General features: G+C 43.8%; 1 protein-coding gene across 2 annotated transcripts in view; it reads right to left on the bottom strand.

Annotated features, from left to right (window-relative positions):
• Positions 1 to 21,589, bottom strand: part of megf10 (multiple EGF-like-domains 10) — a 130,327-nt gene that overhangs the window by 77,033 nt on the left and 31,705 nt on the right. For both annotated transcript variants that reach the window (XM_046374829.1, XM_046374830.1), the window contains exon 6: positions 1,621 to 1,867. In XM_046374829.1, coding sequence (XP_046230785.1) covers positions 1,621 to 1,867 — 247 coding nt within the window. The remainder of the gene's footprint in view (positions 1 to 1,620; positions 1,868 to 21,589) is intronic.

Genomic DNA, 21,589 nt, shown 5'->3' with positions numbered 1-21,589 from the left:
GTAGGTGGGAATCAGGTGAACCATGGTGTGGTCCGAGTGGCCCAGTGCAGCCCAAGAGACAGCCTGATAGGTGTTGTGGATTGTTGTGCATCAGTGATCCAGCTTGTTCCCCTCCCTGGTCGGGCACTTAATAAACTGTTTGTACTTTGTGAGATCGTGGCTGAGATTTCCTTTGCTAAAGTCCCTGAGGACAATAACTAGGGAGTCCGGGTTGGTCCGCTCCACATTGGACTGGCAGACTGGGGTGGTGGTCTCTCTTTTCAAGAACGGGGACCGGAGGGTGTGCTCCAACTACAGAAGGATCACACTACTCAGCCTTCCTGGGAAAGTCTATTCCAGGGGACTGGAGAGGAGAATTCGGCCGATAGTCGAACCTCGGATTCAGGAGGAACAATGCCCTTTTCACACTTGTTATGGAACACTGGATCAGCTCCATACCGTCCACAGCATGTTTGAGGGTTCATGAGAGTTTGCCCTACCAGTCCACATGTGTTTTGTGAACTTGGAGAATGCATTCGACCGTGTTCCCAGTGACATTCTGTGGGAGGTGATATGGGAGTATGGGGTCCGGGGCTCTTTGCTAAGGGCCATGAAGTCTCTGTACTCCCGGAGCAGTCTAGTTCATATCGCAGGTAGTAAGTCAGACCTGTTCCCAGTGCATGTTGGCCTCCAGCAGGGCTGCCCTTTGTCACCAGTCCTGTTCATCATTTTCATGGACAGGATTTCTAGGTGCAGCCAGGGGACAGAGGATGTCCTGTTCGGGAACCACAGGACTTAATCTCTGCTTTTTGCGAACGATGTTGTTCTGTTGGCTTCTTTGAGCCAGGACCTTCAGCGTGCACTGTGGAGGTTTGCAACTGAGTGTGAAGCAGCTGGGATGAGAATCAGCACCTCCAAATCCGAGGCCATGGTTCTCAACTGGAAAAAGATGGTTTGCCCCCTTCAGGTTGGAGGAGAGCTCCTGCCTCAAGTGGAGGAGTTCAAGTATCTTGGGGTCTTGTTCACAAGTGAGGGAAGATGGGAGCGTGAGATCCTACCCTCACCTATGAAGTTTGGGTCATGACCGAAAGAACGAGATCTCGGATACAAGCGGCTGAAATGAGTTTCCTCCGCAGGGTGGAGGGGCGCTCCCTTAGAGATAGGGTGAGGAGCTGTGTCACCCGGGAGGAGTTCGGAGTAGAGGCGCTGCTCCTCCACATCAAGCGGAGCCAGTTGAGGTGGCTTGGGCATCTGTTTCGGATGTCTCCTGGACGCCTCCTTGAGGGAGGTGTTTTGGGCATGTCCCAGCAGGAGCAGGCCCAGAGGAAGACCCAGGACACGCTGGAGGTAGTATGTCACTCGGCTGGTCTGGGAAGAGTGTCCAGGGAGAGGGAAGTCTGGGCATCCCTGCTCAAGCTGCTGCCCCAGCGATCCGGTCCCGGATAAAGCAGAAGAAAATGGATGGATGGATAATCCGTCGGGATGTCACAGCTTATGATTATTTTGGACATACATTATTTTCAGTACCTTCATGTCCCACAAAAAAGAAATTGTGTCAATGAAAAACATTTAAATAGCAATATGGTTCTGGAATATTTGGATTAAAAACAGGAAGCAAACACATTCTGTCATTTGACTTACAAAGCTCCAGTGTATCCTGGTGAGCACTTGCATTCTCCGGTCACATGATGACAGGTGGCTGCATTCTGGCATTGACATTTCTGCTGGCATCCATTACCATAGATGCCCACTTCACACTGGGCTTCACAGCGCCACCCTCTGTATCCAGGACTGCAGCTACAGGCTCCAGTGATTGGGTTACACAGTGCTCCATTCTGGCATTGACATCTGTTACTGCAGTGGGAACCCCAGTGGTCACTGTCACAAGCTGAGGGGAAGATGAAGGGAAAGCATCAAAATTTAGTTTATCTTATTTGATATGCATCACTGCACAGGTCAGATGTTGTCATTTTTGACTGGCTGCCAAGCATCATGTTATTCTCCTCTTTCAATGCATCAATCTGTCACTCGCACCAAAAGTTGGACAAGGCATTACAGAAAGATCATAAAATTGCTTGTACAGCAATTCAGAGTAGTTAGCTTCCTAACAACCTCTATTCAGATTCCATTCTCAGCTGTCATTGTGGAACCCTTTTACACCAAACCTGTATTCAATCTGTAATGAGTCACTTGCTCTTGTTTGACTATCTATGTTCTGTTAGTAGCCAGATAATCATTGATCCTATAATAACTTTTTTACACCAAGTGACCTTTGAGGCAAGTGCAACACAGGTGAGGAGATAACTGAGCCGGCTAAAGAGCAGAAAAGCTGCAGGACCAGATGGGATCACGCCCAGAAAGCTTAGGGACTGGGCTGACCAGCTCTGTGGGGTGGTCATGTACATCTTCAACCTGAGCCTTAGTCTGGAGAGGGTCCCTGCCCTGTGGAAGACCTCCTGTGTGGTTCCAGTTCCTAAGACTGCACACCCCAAGGAGCCAAACCACTACACGCCTGTTGCCTTGACCTCCCACCTGATGAAAACCATGGAGAGTCTCATCCTCAGTCACCTTCGCTCTGTGGTGAGCACAGCGATGGACATGCTGCAATTTGCCTACAGGCCAAACATCGGGGTGGATGACGCTGTCAACTACCTGCTGCACCGGGTGCACTGTGACAATCATGTTTTTTGACATCTCAACCGCATACACCACAACACAATTCACTTGAAAGGTGTGCAAAAACAGTTACAAAAAATATAGAGGTAATAAATTAACAATTTACAAGTACAGTAAACACAGTACAATATACGGCTATATACAAGTCCTCATTAGGGAGGAAAAGAGGACTAGACCATTGAATTATGTAGTCTAACAGCAGTGGGAATGAAGGACCTGCGGTAACGCTCCTTCCTACACTGAGGGTGTAGCAGTCTGCCACTGAAGGAGCTGTTCAGAGCCTCAACTGTCTGATGCAGAGGGTGAGAGGTGTTGTCCATGATGGATGTCAGCTTGGCTAACATTACCCACCTCCTCCGCGGAGTCCAGTGGGCAGACCAAGACAGAGCTGGCCCTCCTGACCAGCTTATTTAGTCTCTTCCTGTCCTGTTCTGTGCTGCCCGGTCCCCAACAGTCCACAGCGTAGTGAACAGCAGAGGCTACCACAGAGTCATAAAAAGTCATTAGGAGGGGCCTGCACACTCCAAAGGAACTCAGTCTCCTCAGAAGGTAGAGGCGACTTTGGCCCTTCTTGTACAGGGCATCAGTGTTCCAGTTCCAGTGACCAGTCCAGTTTATGGTTGAGGTGGACACCCAGATACTTAAAACTGTCCAATATCTCAATGTCCGAGCCCTGGATGTTCACTGGTGTAAGTGGTAATGTCCTTTTCCGGAAGTGAATCACCATCTCCTTTGTTTTACTGGTGTTTAAGCACAGGAAAACAGGTTTAACTTCAGGCCCCTCCACACATCTCGTGTATAGTTCTGCTCTAGCCGCTCCTCCAGCTTCTTCTTGTAGCTTTTCTTGGTCCGCCTGATTGCGTACTTGAGAGCAGGAGTGGATGGACACTTGGCTGCTTGGATCATCGACTACCTCACCAACAGGCCACAGTATATGAGACTGCGTAACTGTGTCTCTGAGGTGGTGGTCTGCAGGCACAGGGGCCCCAAGGGAACAGTGCTCTCATCTTTCCTCTTCACCCTTTACACTTTGGACTTCCCCTACAACACCAGCAGATGTCACCTTCAGAAGTTCTCTGACAACTGACATGTGTGTCTGAAGGGAATGAGACAGAGTACAGGTCATCATGGACTTTGTGGACTGGTGTGAGCACAACCACCTGTGCTTAAACACCAAGGAGATAGTGGAGATAGGAGATAGTGATTGACTTCTGGAGAAGTACACTACCACATCCAGGGCTCGGACATTGAGATGGTGGACAGTTTTAAGTATCTGGGAGTCTACCTCAGCAATAAATTGGACTGGTCAATAACACCGATGCCCTGTACAAGAAGGGCCAAAGTCGCCTTTACCTTCTGAGGAGACTGGTGGTCAGGAGGGCCAGCTCTCTCCTGGGCAACCCACTGGACTCTGCGGAGGATGTTTGCCAAGCTGACATCCATCATGGACAACACTTCTCACCCTCTGTATCAGACAGTGAAGGTTCTGAGCAGCTCCTTCAGTGGCAGACTGGTACACCCCCAGTTTAGCTGGACAAAATCATCAAAAAGTCCAGCTTGGTCCTGGGCTGTCCTCTGGACTCAGTACAGGAGGTGGGAGAAAAAAGGGTCCCGGCTAAACTAACATCTATGCTGAACCATGAGTCTCACCCCCTGCAGCACACCCTGTCCGCTCTGGAGAGCAGCTTCAGTGACAGGCTGATTCACCCTTGCTGTGTGAACGAGAGATTCTGCAGGTCTTTCCTTTCTGCTGCTGTCAGACTCTATGATGAACATTGTTAGCGCTGTCGTCCATCTTTCCAGTGCTGTTATTACTGGGCCAATAGCACTAGAATGGGGCTTAATGCAAAGCCGAAGGCTTCTTGTGTGCTGAACATAAGTGTTTCATTAATAGCTGCAAGTCAGTTGACCAGCTGGGCATGTTACCATGGAAACAGGCCCCCTCCTTGCCCCAGCCCCTCCCTTCCCTGTCAGCCAGGGAGACTCTCCTAGGTAAAAGAGAGAGAACCCTCGATCGCCCCAGAGAATCCTCGATCGGAGCTAATTTTCATTAGCCGGCTGATGTGCCCTTGAGCAAGGCACTTAACCCCCCAATATGCTCCCCGGGCGCTTGACGCTGCCCACTGGTCCTGTGTGTGTTTCACTGCATGTAATTTGCGGGGTGTCGCATGTGTGTTCCACTAAGGATGGGTTAAATGCAGAAGTCAAATTCAGTATGTGTATGTAAAAATATATACACTGCTAATAAAGTTGATTTATCTTCTTCTTCTTCTTCACAGCTGCTCATATAGTCAGCACACAAAATGGCTGTTCCCACTACTAAAACATGGAGCCCAATGGACACCCAGTGTATATTAATAAGATACACACACCACAACATGCATATATGACCACACAGAGACACACACACACACACACAGATTTTCAAAATATAAGCCCCTTTCAAATTACAGGAAATGGCTGTCACAGAGCTTTTCAAAATAAAAGCTTCAAACATGTTTCCAGCCAGACAGGCAGGGTCCCGGCAATGAGGTCCCGGCCGGCAGTAGAGCCCCAGCAAGCGCCACTGGCCCTCTCAAAATAACTTGTGAAGAATTTTTCTAGTTGTTCTTGCTGTTGTAACGCTGCAATTTCCCCTTTGTGGGATAAATAAAGGTTTTCTTATTCTTACACAGAGAAACATGGGCATCTCCAGCTATTCCACCATTAGTTGTGATAAAGTGATAACCAAGTTGTTCAAGTGATAAACAAGCTCATTTTATTCCTCATTTTCACCCTCATTGCTTCATCTTGCCTGCTAAAAAGTGCATATTTCCTTTTCCTCAGAGGACTGGTGGAGGAGGGGTGGTAGAGCACGAGGAGAAAATAGACTGTCCTCTTTCATCAGGCTGGGAACAAAAAGGCTGCACTGTTCTTAGGTTGGGTCACATTGTGGTATGCATTGCAGTTTCTGGAGGGATCTCTCTTTTTATTCTACTACATTTCATCATATAGTTCATGTGTCATTATCTAATATATTGATCAAATCTAGATAAAATATCTATGACTGTGTACATTAATACATTAGTATATGTATTAATGTATTTGAACCCAACACAAAACAAAACAAAAAATAGCCAAGAGAGATTTCAGACAGATAAGAGTTAGCCAGCTATAAATAAGCTGAGAGCTGGAACAAATCTGACACTGAGCAGGGAATGGATCCAGGATGTTTTTCCATTTATTTATTGATTGTGCAGTAAACCAGACATGGTACACTCATGGCAACAGAAATGCCTTTCACACCGAGGATCCCCACAGAGAAAAAATATATAGCATTCCTTCAGTTTTCGTCACTGAGGAATGTTGTCCTCAAGAGCTTTATTACCAAAAAGGTTTCTCACCCTTAGTGTCCAAATGAACCACAAATGGTCTACTCATATGCTGCAAAACATTCTTATGTGTCTAGCAAAATTAAGAAGTGTATTAAAGGGGAATTACCAGTTTCATACATCAGGATCATGTAATATCAGGTAATAATCAGATAATAAAAACTTTTCCTGTGCACCATCGTCACTGAGTTCTTGGTGTCCCAGCCACTAAAAGGGAGCACCTCAAATCAAGCTAGGTTATTTTACTTTCTTTTGCTCTAAGACTTAGGCCACAAGTCTTTAACTCACTGCTCGAGCAACAACACCATATTTATTTCGTTTTCTTTTCCTGAATCCAAAAGAGACAGCTGCGTCTAATCAGCTGATCTTGCCCCTTACCTGCAGATAGACAAACAGATTTGGTCAAAGAAAAAACCCTCCTTCTGAAATTAAGTTGACTCCGTTGTTGTTCCCCACTGCCAATTGAGGAAAACAGCACACTGTAACCGCCAGAAGAGTGCACAGCAGCATCACCTGCTTTCAGCAAAGGGTGCTGAAGGCACGAGAACAAACTCCACTACACATTCAAATCGCCTCAGAGCAACACAAATTGTGGAACCGCCATGTCCCTTTTCCTACAATAAGGATCGTCATGTCCTTAGTTTGTTAAACGTTGTACACTTTATTTGCTCACAGTTTGTTTGCACTCATAACTTTGTGGCAAGTTCTTTTGTTGAGCCTACCACCAGCCAAGCCAACAAACAAGATATTACCAGACTGATGCGAGACCAGCCGAACGTCAGTCCGCCTGCCTCGTTATCATGTGGTAAAATAGCAAACTTTCTTCAGTAGTACTGTTCAGTGTTTCTTCCTCTTCTTGTATGGAACATCCTTTCTCAGAGTTAGAAAGGAAGCTGATCCATGCATTCATCACTTCTAGGCTGGACTACTGTAATTCTCCTTTGTCAGGATGTTCTAAAAACTCTCCAGTTGGCCCAGAATGCTGCAGCGAGGGTATTGACAGGAGTTAATAAGAAAGCACATATCTCACCTGTTTTAGCCTCACTCCATTAGCTTGCTGTAGGATATAGCATTCAAAATCCTTCCATTGACTTATAAGGCTCTCAATAACAAAGCTCTGTCCTATCTCAAGGACCTCATTGTTCCTTATTGCCCCAGTAGAACACTTTGCTCCCAGAATGCAGGTCTGCTAGTGGTTCACAGTATCACTAAAAACAGACTGGGAGGTAGAGTTTTTACCATGCTCCACTACTGTGGAACCAACTCTCTCCATGGGTCAGAGAGGCAGACACTCTCTCCACTTTTAAGTCCAGGCTAAAAACATTCCTTTATGATAGAGCTACCTCAGGGTTGGCTCAGGTAACTGAACCATTTTATAGCTATGCTGCCAGGATACAAGGAGCCATCTACTCTCCTCTCCTTCTACATATTTGCTGTTCCGTCTTTATCTGTTATACTGTGTAGTCTGGCCTTGGTGTCTCGCACTCTCTCTGTGTCTTCACAGATTTTTCCAGAGCTCCATCCACCGGCACCAATCTCCACCTGCATCACCTCCCTCTCTCTGCTTCTACCCTGCCTGCTTTCCCTGTTCACGGCCCAACCTGCCCACCAGGAGCTGCCTCCATCAGCTCTCCCCTGACTGAGCATTCCCCATCTATCCCATTTCTTATGTTGTTAACTGCTTTCCTGCCTGTACAACATCCATTGCATGTCTACCCATCCTGGGTGAGGGATCCCTCCTCTGTTGCTCACCCTGAGGTTTCTCCCATTTTTCCCTTGTTAAAGGTTTTCCTGGGAGTTTTTCCTTAGTCAATGCCTCACATTGAGGCACGTTGAAGGGCAGAGGATGTTGCTATGATGTTATGTAAAGTCCTTTGAGACAAACTGCTTGTAAAATGGGCTATACAAATAAAGTTGTCTTGTCTTCTCCTCTCTCCTTTCCTCCACTAACTCACCTATAGACACTTCAGACATCCACAACCATCTGAGTGTAGGATCACATAGTACCATAGTAGGTTTTGTTCTATCTCCTTGTTGGGCATGTTAACCACGCTGTTCCCCCTTTTGTTCCCCACTCTCTTTTTTAAAAACCTCACAGTTCAGCCGCCATATTGAACCCAGTGAGAAGGCTTCAATCACATGACCTCATCTGTAATCTTTACCCTCTCTCTCCTACACATGCTCAGAGTCTTGTTTCCATCACTTTTGGGGACATTACATAGACTCACACTCATTTCCCAGAGGCTTGAGCACCACCTAACCACAACAATAAACATTACTTGCCTAAACTTAACCCTTACCATAACCTAACCTTAACCTAACCTTAAAGCACCCTAATACTTATTCTGATTTATGTTGTGTGATTTATGTTGTACTTATGTTATAAGTAAGGAGAGAATAAAGCAGGTCCTCACAAAGTGACTGTGTAAACAGATTTTTTCCCCCACAACTACAGGAATACGTGTCCTTACACACTTACACACATACACCACCTGTGTGCTTTTGTTTTGCTGTAATATAGTTGTGTAGCTGCAGTCCATGACATATTTTTATAATTGGAAGTGGTATTGATTGAAAATTGATATTGCTTTGACAAATAAAGAAATGCTGTCATAACTTAACTGGTCTTGTTTGTGATTATCTGCATACTGGCATGACAACTGCAAGATTCTGACAGGTACTGTTCGGATTCAACCCTGTTCACTTGATTAGTGTTAATATCTCTCAGATATGAACACTTTTAGTGAATACCACATCGAGACTGCCTTTCTTGTTTGGTTATTGGTTATTAATGGTGCCATGTAATTAACAGTATTGTTTTGATTTTATTAATGATTACCTTTGATAATCATTAATAATCTGTAAAGATTAAACTTCTTCTTACTTAAACTTCAAACTTTACTGTCAGCATATTTTACATACACCGAAATTCTTCTCTGCATTTAACCCATTACTGGTAGAACACACATCACAACACACCACATGCAGTGAACACACAGGAACAGTGGGCCACCATGTAAGGTGCCTGGGGAGCAGCCGGGCAGTTAGGTGCCTTGCTCAAAGGCATGTTAGCCATTCCTAATGGAGGGGGAGATCATTGATTATTCACACCACTCCCCCACCCAAGTTATTTTTTTCTTTTTGCTGGTTCAGGGGAACCAATGACCCTCCGGTCACAAGCCGCTTCTCCAACCTCTTGGCCACAGCTGCCTCCACTGTGTGATTTCAATATGCATGTGGACAATAACAACAATAGCCTTCGTACAATTTTATCTCTTTATTTGATTCAATCAGCTTCTGTCAATGTGTACATAAACCGACTCACTGTTTTAATCACACTCTCAAAACTGTTCTAACATATGGCATCGAAATTGAACTGTCCACAAAATCTTCTTTTATCTGACTTGAACTGATATGAAAAGATTGATAAAATATGTGTTTGCATACAAGAGAACTGGTTGGGGCATTCTCTGTTGGTGTATTTCCACATAAAAAAGAACACAAATGCAAGACAGTGATAGATACAATAAAACAGGGAACATTAATAAACAAGCTCTGTCATACTGCCCATAAAGAATGTTACACATGTTGTAAATTCAAAGTTTAAAAGCATTTAATACAATTATGGCCCTGGGATAAACTGTTTTTGAGTCTGTTTGTTCATTATTTTATTGTCCTGTAGCATTTCCCTGAGAGCAATGACTCAAAGAGATGGTGACCGGGATGGAAGGAGGTCCTTGAGGATGCTGTGGGCTTTTTTGAGGCAGCAGGATCCATGTAGATGTTCCAGAGAGGGGAGAGGGCAACCAATGATCTTCTGGGCAGTCTTGACAACTCTGGAGCACTTTCTCTCTGCTGCAGTGCAGCTAGCAAACCACGCACATATGTAGTACATTAGTATGCTCTCTATGTAGCAGTGGTAAAAGAAAACATGCAGTCTCTGTGGTGCCTTCTTGCTGTGGTGTTGGCACTCGTGATCAGGTCCTTCTCATTGTTGATGCCCAAAAATCAAAAGTCTGAGACTCTCTCCACACAGTTCCCCGCTGATAAGTAAGAGCTGTCAATGATGTCAACAGTGAGCCTCACAACAATGCAATGCCATCATTAAGTTTGCTGATGACATCTCATCAGCAAACTTAATGATGGCATTGCTGGGGTATGCAGGGATGCAGCTGTGAGCGTATAGGGTGTAGAGAAGGGACTCAGCACACATCCCTGTGGGAAGCCAGTGTTGAGGCTGAGGACTGGGGAGATGTAGAGGCCTACCCCGACCATCTCCGAATGACCTGACAAGAGGTCCTCCTGCAATGCATAGAATAGTGATGTTCTTCCTCCTGTTGTCCTCCTTCTCTGTTGTCCTTTTTCTGTTGCTTTTCAAGAAGGCCCAGTTTGGATAACCACAAGTTTTAACCTCATTAAATTGGAAGCAGGTGGTGGTCAGGCACGGATCCAGAAGGGCGATGTGATCTGTGGTGAGATTGGTCCTCTCAGGTAGGGTGTTATCATGCTGTAGACGCTTCCTTACTACGTTCACCACTTCAGCAGTGGGGATGCAGGTGAAGAGTCAGACGACATCATAGACCATAGTTACGTCAGGGTCCAGTGTGAGGTCCTCAAACCTGTGAGCTGGTGATGTGATGCTGGGTGTTCCCAACCAAAGGCACAAGGATGGTGGCCAGGTGCTTGGCAATGTTGAAAGTGACCGAGTTGATACTGCTGATGATGGGTCTGAGTGAGCTGATGCAGCTGTGGCCTGTGAAGTCGTCAGCTCCATCGTGGCCAAACTACAGACTGAACACCTGGATGGATTCAGGGAGCTTTATTGTCATTTCACACATGTAGAAACATGAGGTGGAACGAAATTAGTTTCCCTGGTCCCGGTATAAGCCCAATTACCAATACGTAACTACTATAAATATAAAACAGCACTATATAAATAGGGGGCAGTAAATAAAGGGGCAGCCGTGGCCTAGAGTTTGGAAAAGCGGCTTGTGATCAGGTGGTTCGGTTCGAACGGTTCGATTCCCCCACCGGACGGGCAGGAAAAATTTGGGTGTGGTGGAGTGATTAATGCGAAAAAATGCCCCCCCTCTTCATTAGCCGACTGATGTGCCTTTGAGCAAGGCACTTAACCCCCCAATATGCTCCCCGGGCGCTTGATTCTGCCCACTGCTCCTGTGTGTGTTTCACTGCATGTAATTTACCAGGTGTTGCATGTGTGTGTTCAACTAAGGATGGGATAAATGCAGTAGTCAAATTCAGTATGTGTATGTAAAAATATATATACTGCCAATAAAGTTGATTCTTCTTCAAAAAACTACCAGAATCAAAAAAATATAAACAATGCCAGGGTTGACAACAATATTGTTATATTTCTGAGATTGCCAGATTACTGAGGGAAAATAGTGAACCCAAGACGACTTACGCGCCACCCCCTGTACCCTCAATGAAACAGGGGGTGACGGAGACACGTAAGTCCTGTAGACTGGACCTACAGTTGCTTACAGGGAAACAATTTTGTGAATATTTAGAGACACAAATTAAACTATTTTTTTGAGACAATGGATAAGGTGGGCATCTTACCTATTATACTATGGGAGACCTCAAAGCATTTTCTAGGGGCTGTGTCATCTCCTACCAATCAGCACAAAAGAAACGCAGTGATGAGGAAAGGTCACAGTTGGAAGAGCCGATACGAGTGTTGGAGAAGTCACCAGAGCTTTTATTTTTTGTAAACAGACATACTTTGAATTTGGAGATAAGCCACATAAATTTATAGCTCTCAAAGCCCTGGTAGGGTCTCCCAAGGCAAATTGATCCTGGGGGAAGGGCTAGACAAAATGCAGCTCACAAAGACCTCTATGAAGAAGGCCTGCCTGACCTCTACCCAAGTGGTGTTCAGTTATTGTTTGAACATACAAATGCCCATAAGTGCACTTGGCACTAGGACATCCTAGGTCGCAGGTTGATGATCGACTTTGTAGTTGTATCAGCAGATCTACAGACGTATGTTCCAGACACTCAGGTGAAGAGAGGAGCAGAGCTGTCAACTGATCACTACCTGGTGATGAGATCATGTGGCAGGGGAGAATGCTGGGTAGACTCAGTAGTCCTAAACGAACAGTGAGAGTTTGTTGGAAGTATCTGGCTGAGGATCCTGTAAAGATGGTCTTCAGCTCCCACCTAAGGCAGAGCTTCAACTGCATTCCGGGGGTGGTGGGTGACATGGAATCCAAGTGGGCTATGTTCTACTTGCATTTGATGCCATTGACCATAACATTTTATTACAGCTGTGGCCTAGAATTTGGAGAAGCGGCTTGTGATTGGAGGGTCAATGGTTCAATTCCCCCACTGGGCGGGCAGGCAAAATTTGGGTGTGCTGAAGTGAAAATAACCCCCCCATACTAGCCAGCTGAGGTGCCCTTTAACCCATAATTTCCACCCCGAGCGCCTGACAGTAGTTCTGTCAGTCCTGACAGTCCTGTGTGTTTCACTGCATGTAATTTGTTTTGCCTCTCCTTTCCTCTCCATCCGTCTTGATGTTTGTTTCAGTTTGTTGAATCCATCATAACTTGCACTGCTCATGTAATTTGCCAGGTGTTGTATGTGTGTTCAACCAAGGATGGGTTAAAATGCAGAGGAAAATTCAGTGTGTGTATGTAAAAATATATATTGCCAATAAAGCTGATTCTTCTTCTGCACAGACTGGAACACTTGGAATCAAAGGAATTAAAGGAACTGCATTAAGTTGATTTCAGTCTTATTTATCAGTTTGAACTCGTGAGTGAGTTCTGAGTTCTGAGTTCGTTCATGTCAATGATGGAACCTCCATACACAAACGTTAGTTACAGAGTTCCCAAAGGTTCTGTGCTCGGGACAATATTATTCATTGTTATGCAGACATGACATGCAATTATATTTATCACTGAAACTAGATGAGGCCAATCAGCAAACCAAACTTCAGGCGTCTCTTAAAGACATAAAAACCCAGATGATTTGCAATTTCTTACTTTTAAACTCGGACAAAAATGAAGTTATTGTGCTGTTAGAAACAAAGTGTCTAATGATATAGCTACCCAGGATGGTATTACCTTGTCATCCATGAGCATTGAGCTTCTCTTTCCTCTTCCTCCTCTAACTCTACTTTTATATACATTCATGTGCCATTAATGCATGTCACTAACTTGACTTCTTCACCGGAGTCTTCGTGCTTTTGTGGTATAATTTCTATGTAAGTTGTGATGAGCTAAAGTTACAGTATGCACTGCAATATGATAGCATGAAGTAGTCATGTTATGTTTCCATTAAGATTGAAAGAAAAGCAAGATACAGCTGTATTAAAAGGATACAACTGGTTAAGGGCCTGTAAGCTATAGAAGGCAAAACTGTAATTCTATAAACTGTTTTATGGTAGTGAAACACTGTCTATGGTAGCCATACACTGTCAATGTAATGTCATTGTAACTGCTGTGAACCTGGGGAAAAACATTTGTTGTAATCCTGCATAAACTAATTATTTTTAAAAAATAGCACAGAAAGAGGCCTGGAGATAATGGTGTCTGCTACCAGCCGAAACTTAGGCCGAAACTGGGAGGCAGGGAGGCAGCCCAGAGAGAAGAACTAATGGTGTAAACTGTGCATAGAAGCACGTGCAAAACATAACGGTGTAACCTGTACACAGAAGCACATAAAAATAATAAAATAATGAATAAACAGGTGCAGGATGAGGTCAGTGGAAAGTCCCCAGAAAACCTAATGGTCTAAAAATCACCACCCAATTCAAGACAAAAAGAGAAACCTATTGGTGTAAATAAAACAAAGTTGGCAAAAGGGATGGACAATAGGCGTGGAAAGGTCCAAACCTTAAGGTATATAATGTAAAGCCACCAGTCATTCTAGAAGAGACCCTTCATGTGTACCTAGTGTGCTTTGTGAACGGTTTTTCCCTTTTTTGCCGGCATTAAAGTCTTTGCTGCTCAGAATCCTGTCTCCTGTTGATGATTCTACTGGACTTCGAGGGAAGATTTTCCAGAACAATTGGACACAGCTAAAACACGATACTTTCTAATCTTTCAGGTTGCCCTGGATTGTGCTTGGTTGGCAGGACCTATCTCTCTCCCTCCCAATGACGTGAGAGTGGTCCAAGGCAGGACAAAACAAGACAAAACCTGCAATAGGCCCACCACTTACTTTGGGGACTCTAATTGAGGACTGCATAATTTCCTTAAAACACTCATCAGTTGGAATTCTGGCAGATGTAGTGCACTGTCTAAGATGTTCTCTAACAGTCAAATTTAAGCACAGGGCAGTAGGTCTTCAAATGTCTCTGTTTGCTCTGTTGAGGAGCAGCAGCTCACCCATCTTAATGTCCACAGGGCAGACATTTGCTAGATGGATTGATTTGAGTGTATATATATATATATACCAGATAGCTGAAACTTTGAGTGACTAGAGTTTAGTACATTGAGTTATTTCTGTGACAGATCACAAAACCATGACAAAATGAACTACTGGTGGTCTCATGATTAAAACGCAAGAACAATGATCTGACATAGACTCTCTAAGATGTATAGTACATATTGTTGTTGTTGTTGCTATATTCTCACAGCTGAACTCGATGCATCCTGAGCATCTTGTGTTATTATCATGTGTACTAAATCACAAGCTTCAGTGCCCCAGGTCATTTCCTACCACACAATTTTCTCCTCCTATTATTCTTGCTTCCCCATGAACACAGCCCTCTCCTTTTTCCTGTGCCCCCCAAACTAAAACATTTTGTTGGGACCTGCTGACCTGTAAAACACAGTCAGTGCATCAGAGTGGGAAATCCATGTTAGTAAAAAACACAGTGAATAACCTTATATAACTAAAGTTAATGCTTTTCAAGAAAGATGTATGCAAAAGAAACACTTCAAGTAAAAGCATGCAATAGAGTATATTACTGTACAGTGCTATCTTCTGTATCCAAAAAAACATCAAATTGTCCAAGATGCATCCAGAATATTAAATAATTATATTCAATCTGTTCTTTCATGACTGACTGAAGGGAACCTGCACAGATCTGTCCCAGACATGAACATGAGTCAGTGGAAGAAACAGCAGCCTGAAAATTTTTGGAGACAATGACACTCAAGCTCACTTTTGTTTGGTTGTTTTAGCATTTCTGATGTATTGCGATTTCTGATCTTATAATTTCTGATGTATTTCTGATTTTTCATGCCCCGTTATCCTTTTCCAGAAGACAAAGACCTTGAATGCCAGTGGTTAATTCAACATGGATGACAAATTAAAGGTGTTGGTGACCTTGTTATCTCTGCTACCAACTGTTGTACAGTTAAATTATGCACTTCATAATACTACTACTGCCCACTTGTACACAAGTAAAGCTGCCATTCAAGCAGTTTGGGATACATGACTTACTAGCCCTGCATGATTTGCCAGTTTTGGCAGACACCAGAACCAGTGCCTGGCGGGATAATGTTATCATTGAAGTTCTCGCTCCTGAACAATGCCAGAAAAAGGCTGCTTCTCCATATGGAAGGAACAACAAAAATGAAGGTGCACATGGAGCTGGCATGCATTTGTATTACCTGAGAGGTGAGGGGAGACTGGAAATCATCTAATGTCTTACTATAGACCAAAGGATTTGTTTTGGGCCTCATTGTTTCAAAGATTATTTTTTCTATTATTATTATTTTAGATAATCTTTTAAATACCTTTTCTATACTTTTTGCACTGTATTGTCCTGCTGGCTGTAGTAATGACCAAATTTCCTCTCAGGGATCAGTAAAGTCTCATCTTATCTCTTATCTCTACATTTTTGTTTTAGCCTGCTGTGTTCAGTTATTTTGCCTGTGTTAGTCAGGCATTAGTTTCACAAGCTAAACCACCTTAAGTTGCTCCATTAATGATGTACAACGAACATGCACAATGACAATCTTATTTTTCTCAACACATTACTCAATAGAAAAATTGACTGAAAAATAAGAGATGCATACTGTGTAACACTAAATGGCCTAACAGTTTCTGAATCATATCTCTTATTTTCATGTGTCAAAAAAAGTTCATATATTCGATAAAGGTTTACTATGTATAACTTATTGGTTGTAATTTGTAAACACAACTGAATTGAGTTAGCAAGCAATGATAGTTGATTGTTGGGTCTCATTCCTAGGTTAAGAATTAAGAATCACTTTATTGGCAGAATATATTTTTACATACACACATTGAATTTTTCTTCTGCATTTAACCCATCCTTAGTTGAACACACATGCAACACCTGGCAAATTACATGAGCAGTGCAAGTTATGATGGATTCAACAAACTGAAACAAACATCAAGACGGATGGAGAGGAAGTGGTACTTCTCCAAATCAGCTGAATCCCAGAGAGCCTGGAAAGATAGTCTATTGGCATACAAAAAGGCCCCTTCGTGAAGCCAGAACTGCCTATTATTCAACATTAACAACAACAACAACAACGGCCTCACACCAACTCAGAGCTTCGCTGGGCAGACTGCAGCTGCTAAGAACACCGGACTGGCGTAGCAGGCTACACCGGACGGAGGGCAAGAGGAAGCGGTGTGCGTGGAAGCAGAAGAGGGGCAAACGGGGCGGCCTGTTAACTAGGCTAAAGGCTAATGCCAGGAGACCACCGATCCCATCCCTGTTCCTGTCCAATGTTCGTTCTCTGGGCAACAAAATGGACCTACTTCGACTGAGGCTGGGGATTTCACGTGAGATGAGGAACTGTGCAGTGCTTTGTCTGACGGAAACATGGCTAAACGAGAACATGCTGGACCCAGCCTTCCAGATCGACGGCCGGCTTCTCTTCTGAGTGGACCGCAACCAGCTGTCGGGGAAAGCTCGTGGGGGCGGACTATGCGTCTACGTTAAAAAAGGTTGGTATACAAACTGCACAAAAGTTAACATCCACTGCTTTGAGGCGATAGAGTATATGACTGTGAAATACTACACTATCTGTTATGGCTGTTTACATCAAGCCGGGTGCTAATGCTAATGAGCTACACAATAACATCAGCTCGCTTCAGCACAAGCACCCGAAGGCTTTCTACGTGGTTGCGGGAGACTTCAACCACGTAAACCTGACAGACACTCTGCCTAAGTTTTACCAGCATGTCACCATACCAACACGGGGAAATAACACGCTGGACCGTGTTTACACAAACAAACGAGACGGCTGAACGCGGAGGTCCGGTCTCTGCTGAAAGCCAGGGATGCTGCGTTTAGGTCAGGTGATAGAATGGTACTCAGGGCGTCGAGAAGAGAGCTGACAGCAGGAGTGAAGAGGGCCAAGACCGGATACGCCCAGAGGATCCAGGGACACTTTGCATCCAACGATCCACGGAGCATGTGGAGGGGCATTAAGTGCATCACAGACTATAACACCAAAGATGCACAATGCCCCAGGGACCCCTCTCTGCCTGAAGCTCTCAACAACTTCTTCGCCCGCTTTGAGGACCCGGACAGCCTCAGCACCAGACTCACCCCCCCACCTGATGAAGAGCCCCTCAGCGTGACCTCAGCAGAAGTGAGGAGGACCCTCCACAGGATAAACCCACACAAAGCTGCAGGTCCCGATAATATCCCGGGGCGGGTGCTGAAGGGCTGTGCCCATCAGCTCACAGAGGTACTGACGGACATCTTCAACACCTCTCTCCAACAAGCGACGGTCCCCACCTGTCTGAAGACCGCTACAATCATCCCCATTCCCAAGACCTCCACAGTGACGAGCCTGAATGACTATCGGCCAGTAGCCCTCACTCCGATAGTCATGAAGTGCTTTGAGAGACTGGTCATGGCCCGCATCAAAGACTGCATTGATGTCTGTGGACTCACACCAATATGCATATAGAAAGAACCGATCCACAGAGGATGCCATATCTTCTGTGGTCCACACAACTCTCACCCACCTAAAGAATACATACTCCTATGTCCACCTTCTCTTCGTGAATTTTACATCTGCCCTTAACACAATCATTCCACAGACACTGATCCACAAGCTCAGTGCTCTCGGTCTGAGCTCCACCCTCTGCAATTGGGTCCTGGACTTCCTGACGGACAGGTCGCAAACAGTGAAGATCCATGATATCTTAGTAGTGAAGACTTCATGAGTTTCTTCACCAATAAAATCAATAACATTAGAGAAAAAATCCATAAAGATCTCCCCAGAACAGCCGATATAGTGCCATCTCTAGAAACCTCTTTTAATCCTATTCCATCTCTGGACAGGTTCTTGCCCATAAACCTCCCCGAGCTGACCTCCAGCATTAACAAATCTAACCCAACTACATGTCTCTTAGACCCCATCCCAACTAAGCTCCTCAAGGACGTCTTTTCCTTGATTGGCATTTCCTTCTTAGATCAGATCAACTTATCCTTAACAACAGGTTATGTACCACAGGCGTTTAAAACTGCTGTCATTAGACCTTTACTTAAAAAACCTTCACTTGACCCAGACATCTTAGCAAACTATAGGCCGATATCCAACCTCCTGTTTTTATCTAAAATACTTGAAAAAGTGGTTGCAAATCAGTTAATTGATCACCTACACAGGAACAGTCTCTTTGAAATGTTTCAGTCTGGTTTCAGAGCCCATCATAGCACAGAAACAGCACTGGTTAAAGTCACAAATGACCTCCTCATGGCATCAGACCGCGGGCTTGTCTCCATACTCGTTTTACTGGATCTCAGTGCTGCTTTCGACACTGTAGATCACAGCATTTTATTACACAGATGAGAACATGAGACTAGGATCACAGGGACATCACTAGGCTGGTTTAAATCATATTTATCAGACAGATTTCACTTTGTTCACGTTAATAATGTTTCCTCTTCATATATAAGGGTTAGCCTCGGTGTTGCACAAGGTTCAGTGCTTGGGCCGATCCTGTTCACCCTATACATGCTCCCTCCAGGAAATATTATTCAGAAACATGGCATAAACTTTCATTGTTATGCTGATGACACTCAGCTGTATTTATCCTTAAAGCCTGAAGTAACAGAGCCGCTAGCCAGACTCCAGGCATGTCTTAAGGACATAAAGGACTGGATGACCTCCAATTTTTTATTATTAAACTCAGACAAAACTGAGACCATTGTTCTAGGCCCCAAACATCTTAGAACTAGAATAGCTGATAATATTCTCTCTCTGAACGGCATTACTTTGGCCCCCAGTACGACTGCGAGGAACCTCGGCATTATCTTCGATCAGGACGTGTCATTTATCCATCACATTAAACAGATCTCTAAGACCGCCTTCTTTCACCTCCGTAATATTGCTAAGATTAGGAGTGTCCTCTCTCAGAGTGATGCTGAAAAACTTGTCCATGCTTTTGTTACTTCTAGGCTGGATTACTGCAACTCACTATTGTCAGGATGTCCAAATTACCGGTACTCTATCAATAGCCTGCAGCTGATCCAGAATGCAGCAGCTAGAGTTTTAACAGGAATCAATAAAAGGGATCATATCTCCCTCATCTTAGCTTCTCTTCACTGGCTTCCGGTAAAATTCAGAATAGACTTTAAAATTCTAAATGGACTAGCCCCATCATACCTGCAGGATCTAATAGTCCCATATATTCCCAATAGAACACTCAGATCACAGAGTGCAGGTTTACTTACAGTTCCCAGAATTCATAAAAGTAGAACGGGAGGACGAGCCTTTAGCCATCAGGCACCCCTACTGTGGAACCAGTTGCCAATCTGGGTTCGACAGGCAGACACCACCTCCACTTTTAAGACTAAACTTAAAACCTTTCTGTTTAGTAAAGCATATAGTTAGCACCAAATAAAGTGTGTAGAGCTGGTAGGCATAGTTACACTGGTAGAATAGGTCTGACTAACTGTTAATTTTTAAATTGCCCAGATTAACATACAATTTTAACATACAACTATTATTTTATGTCACTAACTGTGTGTCCAGTTCTCCTCGTAGTTTTGTGTCTCTCCCTCCTTTTCTCTCTCTCTCTACATATATATCAAAGGTATGTAGCTAATGTTCCCTCTGTAGCGTGTGACTGTAATTACGTTATGAAAAGGGGCTAACATTAATTGTTTAGCGGTCATTACTTTGTTTGCTATTTTGTGTCCTTGCTACAGTTAACCTGAACATTATCCTAGTTAACATACATACATACATACCAACAAATGTGTCTACAATTAAGCTATCAGTACCTTTGCCGTCATTGGTTTGTGACCATTTGGTTATCGCTGCGTACTGTATTTGGCCATTGGGATTTTCCGTGCAGTAAGCTAGCCTTAAAAAGACAGACGTTGCACACATTTTGCTCATTATTTTCTGTCTCTCATAACTTTAATAGAATTTGAGTATTGTAGCATTTCTCCCCGCTGGTTAATCTGCAGGTTAACAGCTTGTAATAGGCGTAATGACATTAAGTGATACCTAATGTATTTAAGTGTGCTGTTCATGCATGTTTAAATTGATGCACTTTTCCAGAGGCACTGCTAAAATATTTTGGAGCGCCTCCTGCCCAGGATGAGTCTCTAGCAACAGAGGCCTCATCTGTAGCAGAGGATCAGGAGATCCCATCCACCTCTACGGCTTCTATGGCATCTCCTGCCATGTCTCAGGAAGGCCACGCTTTGCCGCTGCTTCTCCTCAGCAGGAGTCTATAGGTGGGTGGTATTTTGCTCTCATTTGTGTGTGTGAAGATAGAAGTAGCAGTGTGTTTTTATCTGTGAATTTTACCCGCCTGTACACATTTTTTCCTGTTCGTTGGGATTAATCCAATTTTGCTATTTCTTAAAACCATGTTTTGTTCCACTGCTGTGTGCTTTGAATAATGTGCCAAATCAAATGTGCTGTTCTACAGAAATGCTTGAACCCCCACAAAGTTCAACTGCCACTGGGGAAGAGCCTCTTTCGACAGACCCTGCAGACTGGCCATCACCTCTGACAGACAGCATAAGGACCGAGTTGGTATGCAGAGGGCCAAGAATGGTGGCATCAGATTTCTTTTTCCTAGGAATGAGAGTGATGGGAGATATTGTCCTCAGAAGGGACAGGTTTTAGTTCTGTATGTGTGAAGGATTTATGTATTTTGACTTGTATTTTTATTGTTGTTATTTATATTCAATTATTCTGATTTCTTTGTTGTGCTTTTCTATGCTTGCGATGTGAAATTTTTATTTTATCTCTATCTTAATATATTTTAAACATATACTTTTCACCCGATGTTTTCTTTGGGTTGGTGGTGGTGGTGGCCACAGGACCGCCACTGTGTACATTACATTACATACATTTCATGGGCTGATATACAGTAGAAGTTAATTATAAGTTAATTTTGTACAAAATGTCAATCTCCAAACTGTCAAATGTCATGAAAGTAAAAGCACAATTTTCCCTCTGAATTTTCTTATATTTTTTAAGAGAAATAAAGAAACAAATTAATTGTTTTCATTTTCAATTAATTAATTGTAATCATGTAATGGGAATAAATAACATTGCTTAGTTTTTTCATATGTACTGTAAAATAACTCCCACTAGTTGCTGTTGGTAAGGAGTTTTGGACTTGGACGAGTT

This window comes from Scatophagus argus, chromosome 20 (assembly GCF_020382885.2).
Source record: "Scatophagus argus isolate fScaArg1 chromosome 20, fScaArg1.pri, whole genome shotgun sequence".
NCBI classification, from domain to species: domain Eukaryota; kingdom Metazoa; phylum Chordata; class Actinopteri; family Scatophagidae; genus Scatophagus; species Scatophagus argus.
Note: the sequence above shows the minus strand (reverse complement) of the source record. Positions and strands in the feature narration are given on the sequence as shown.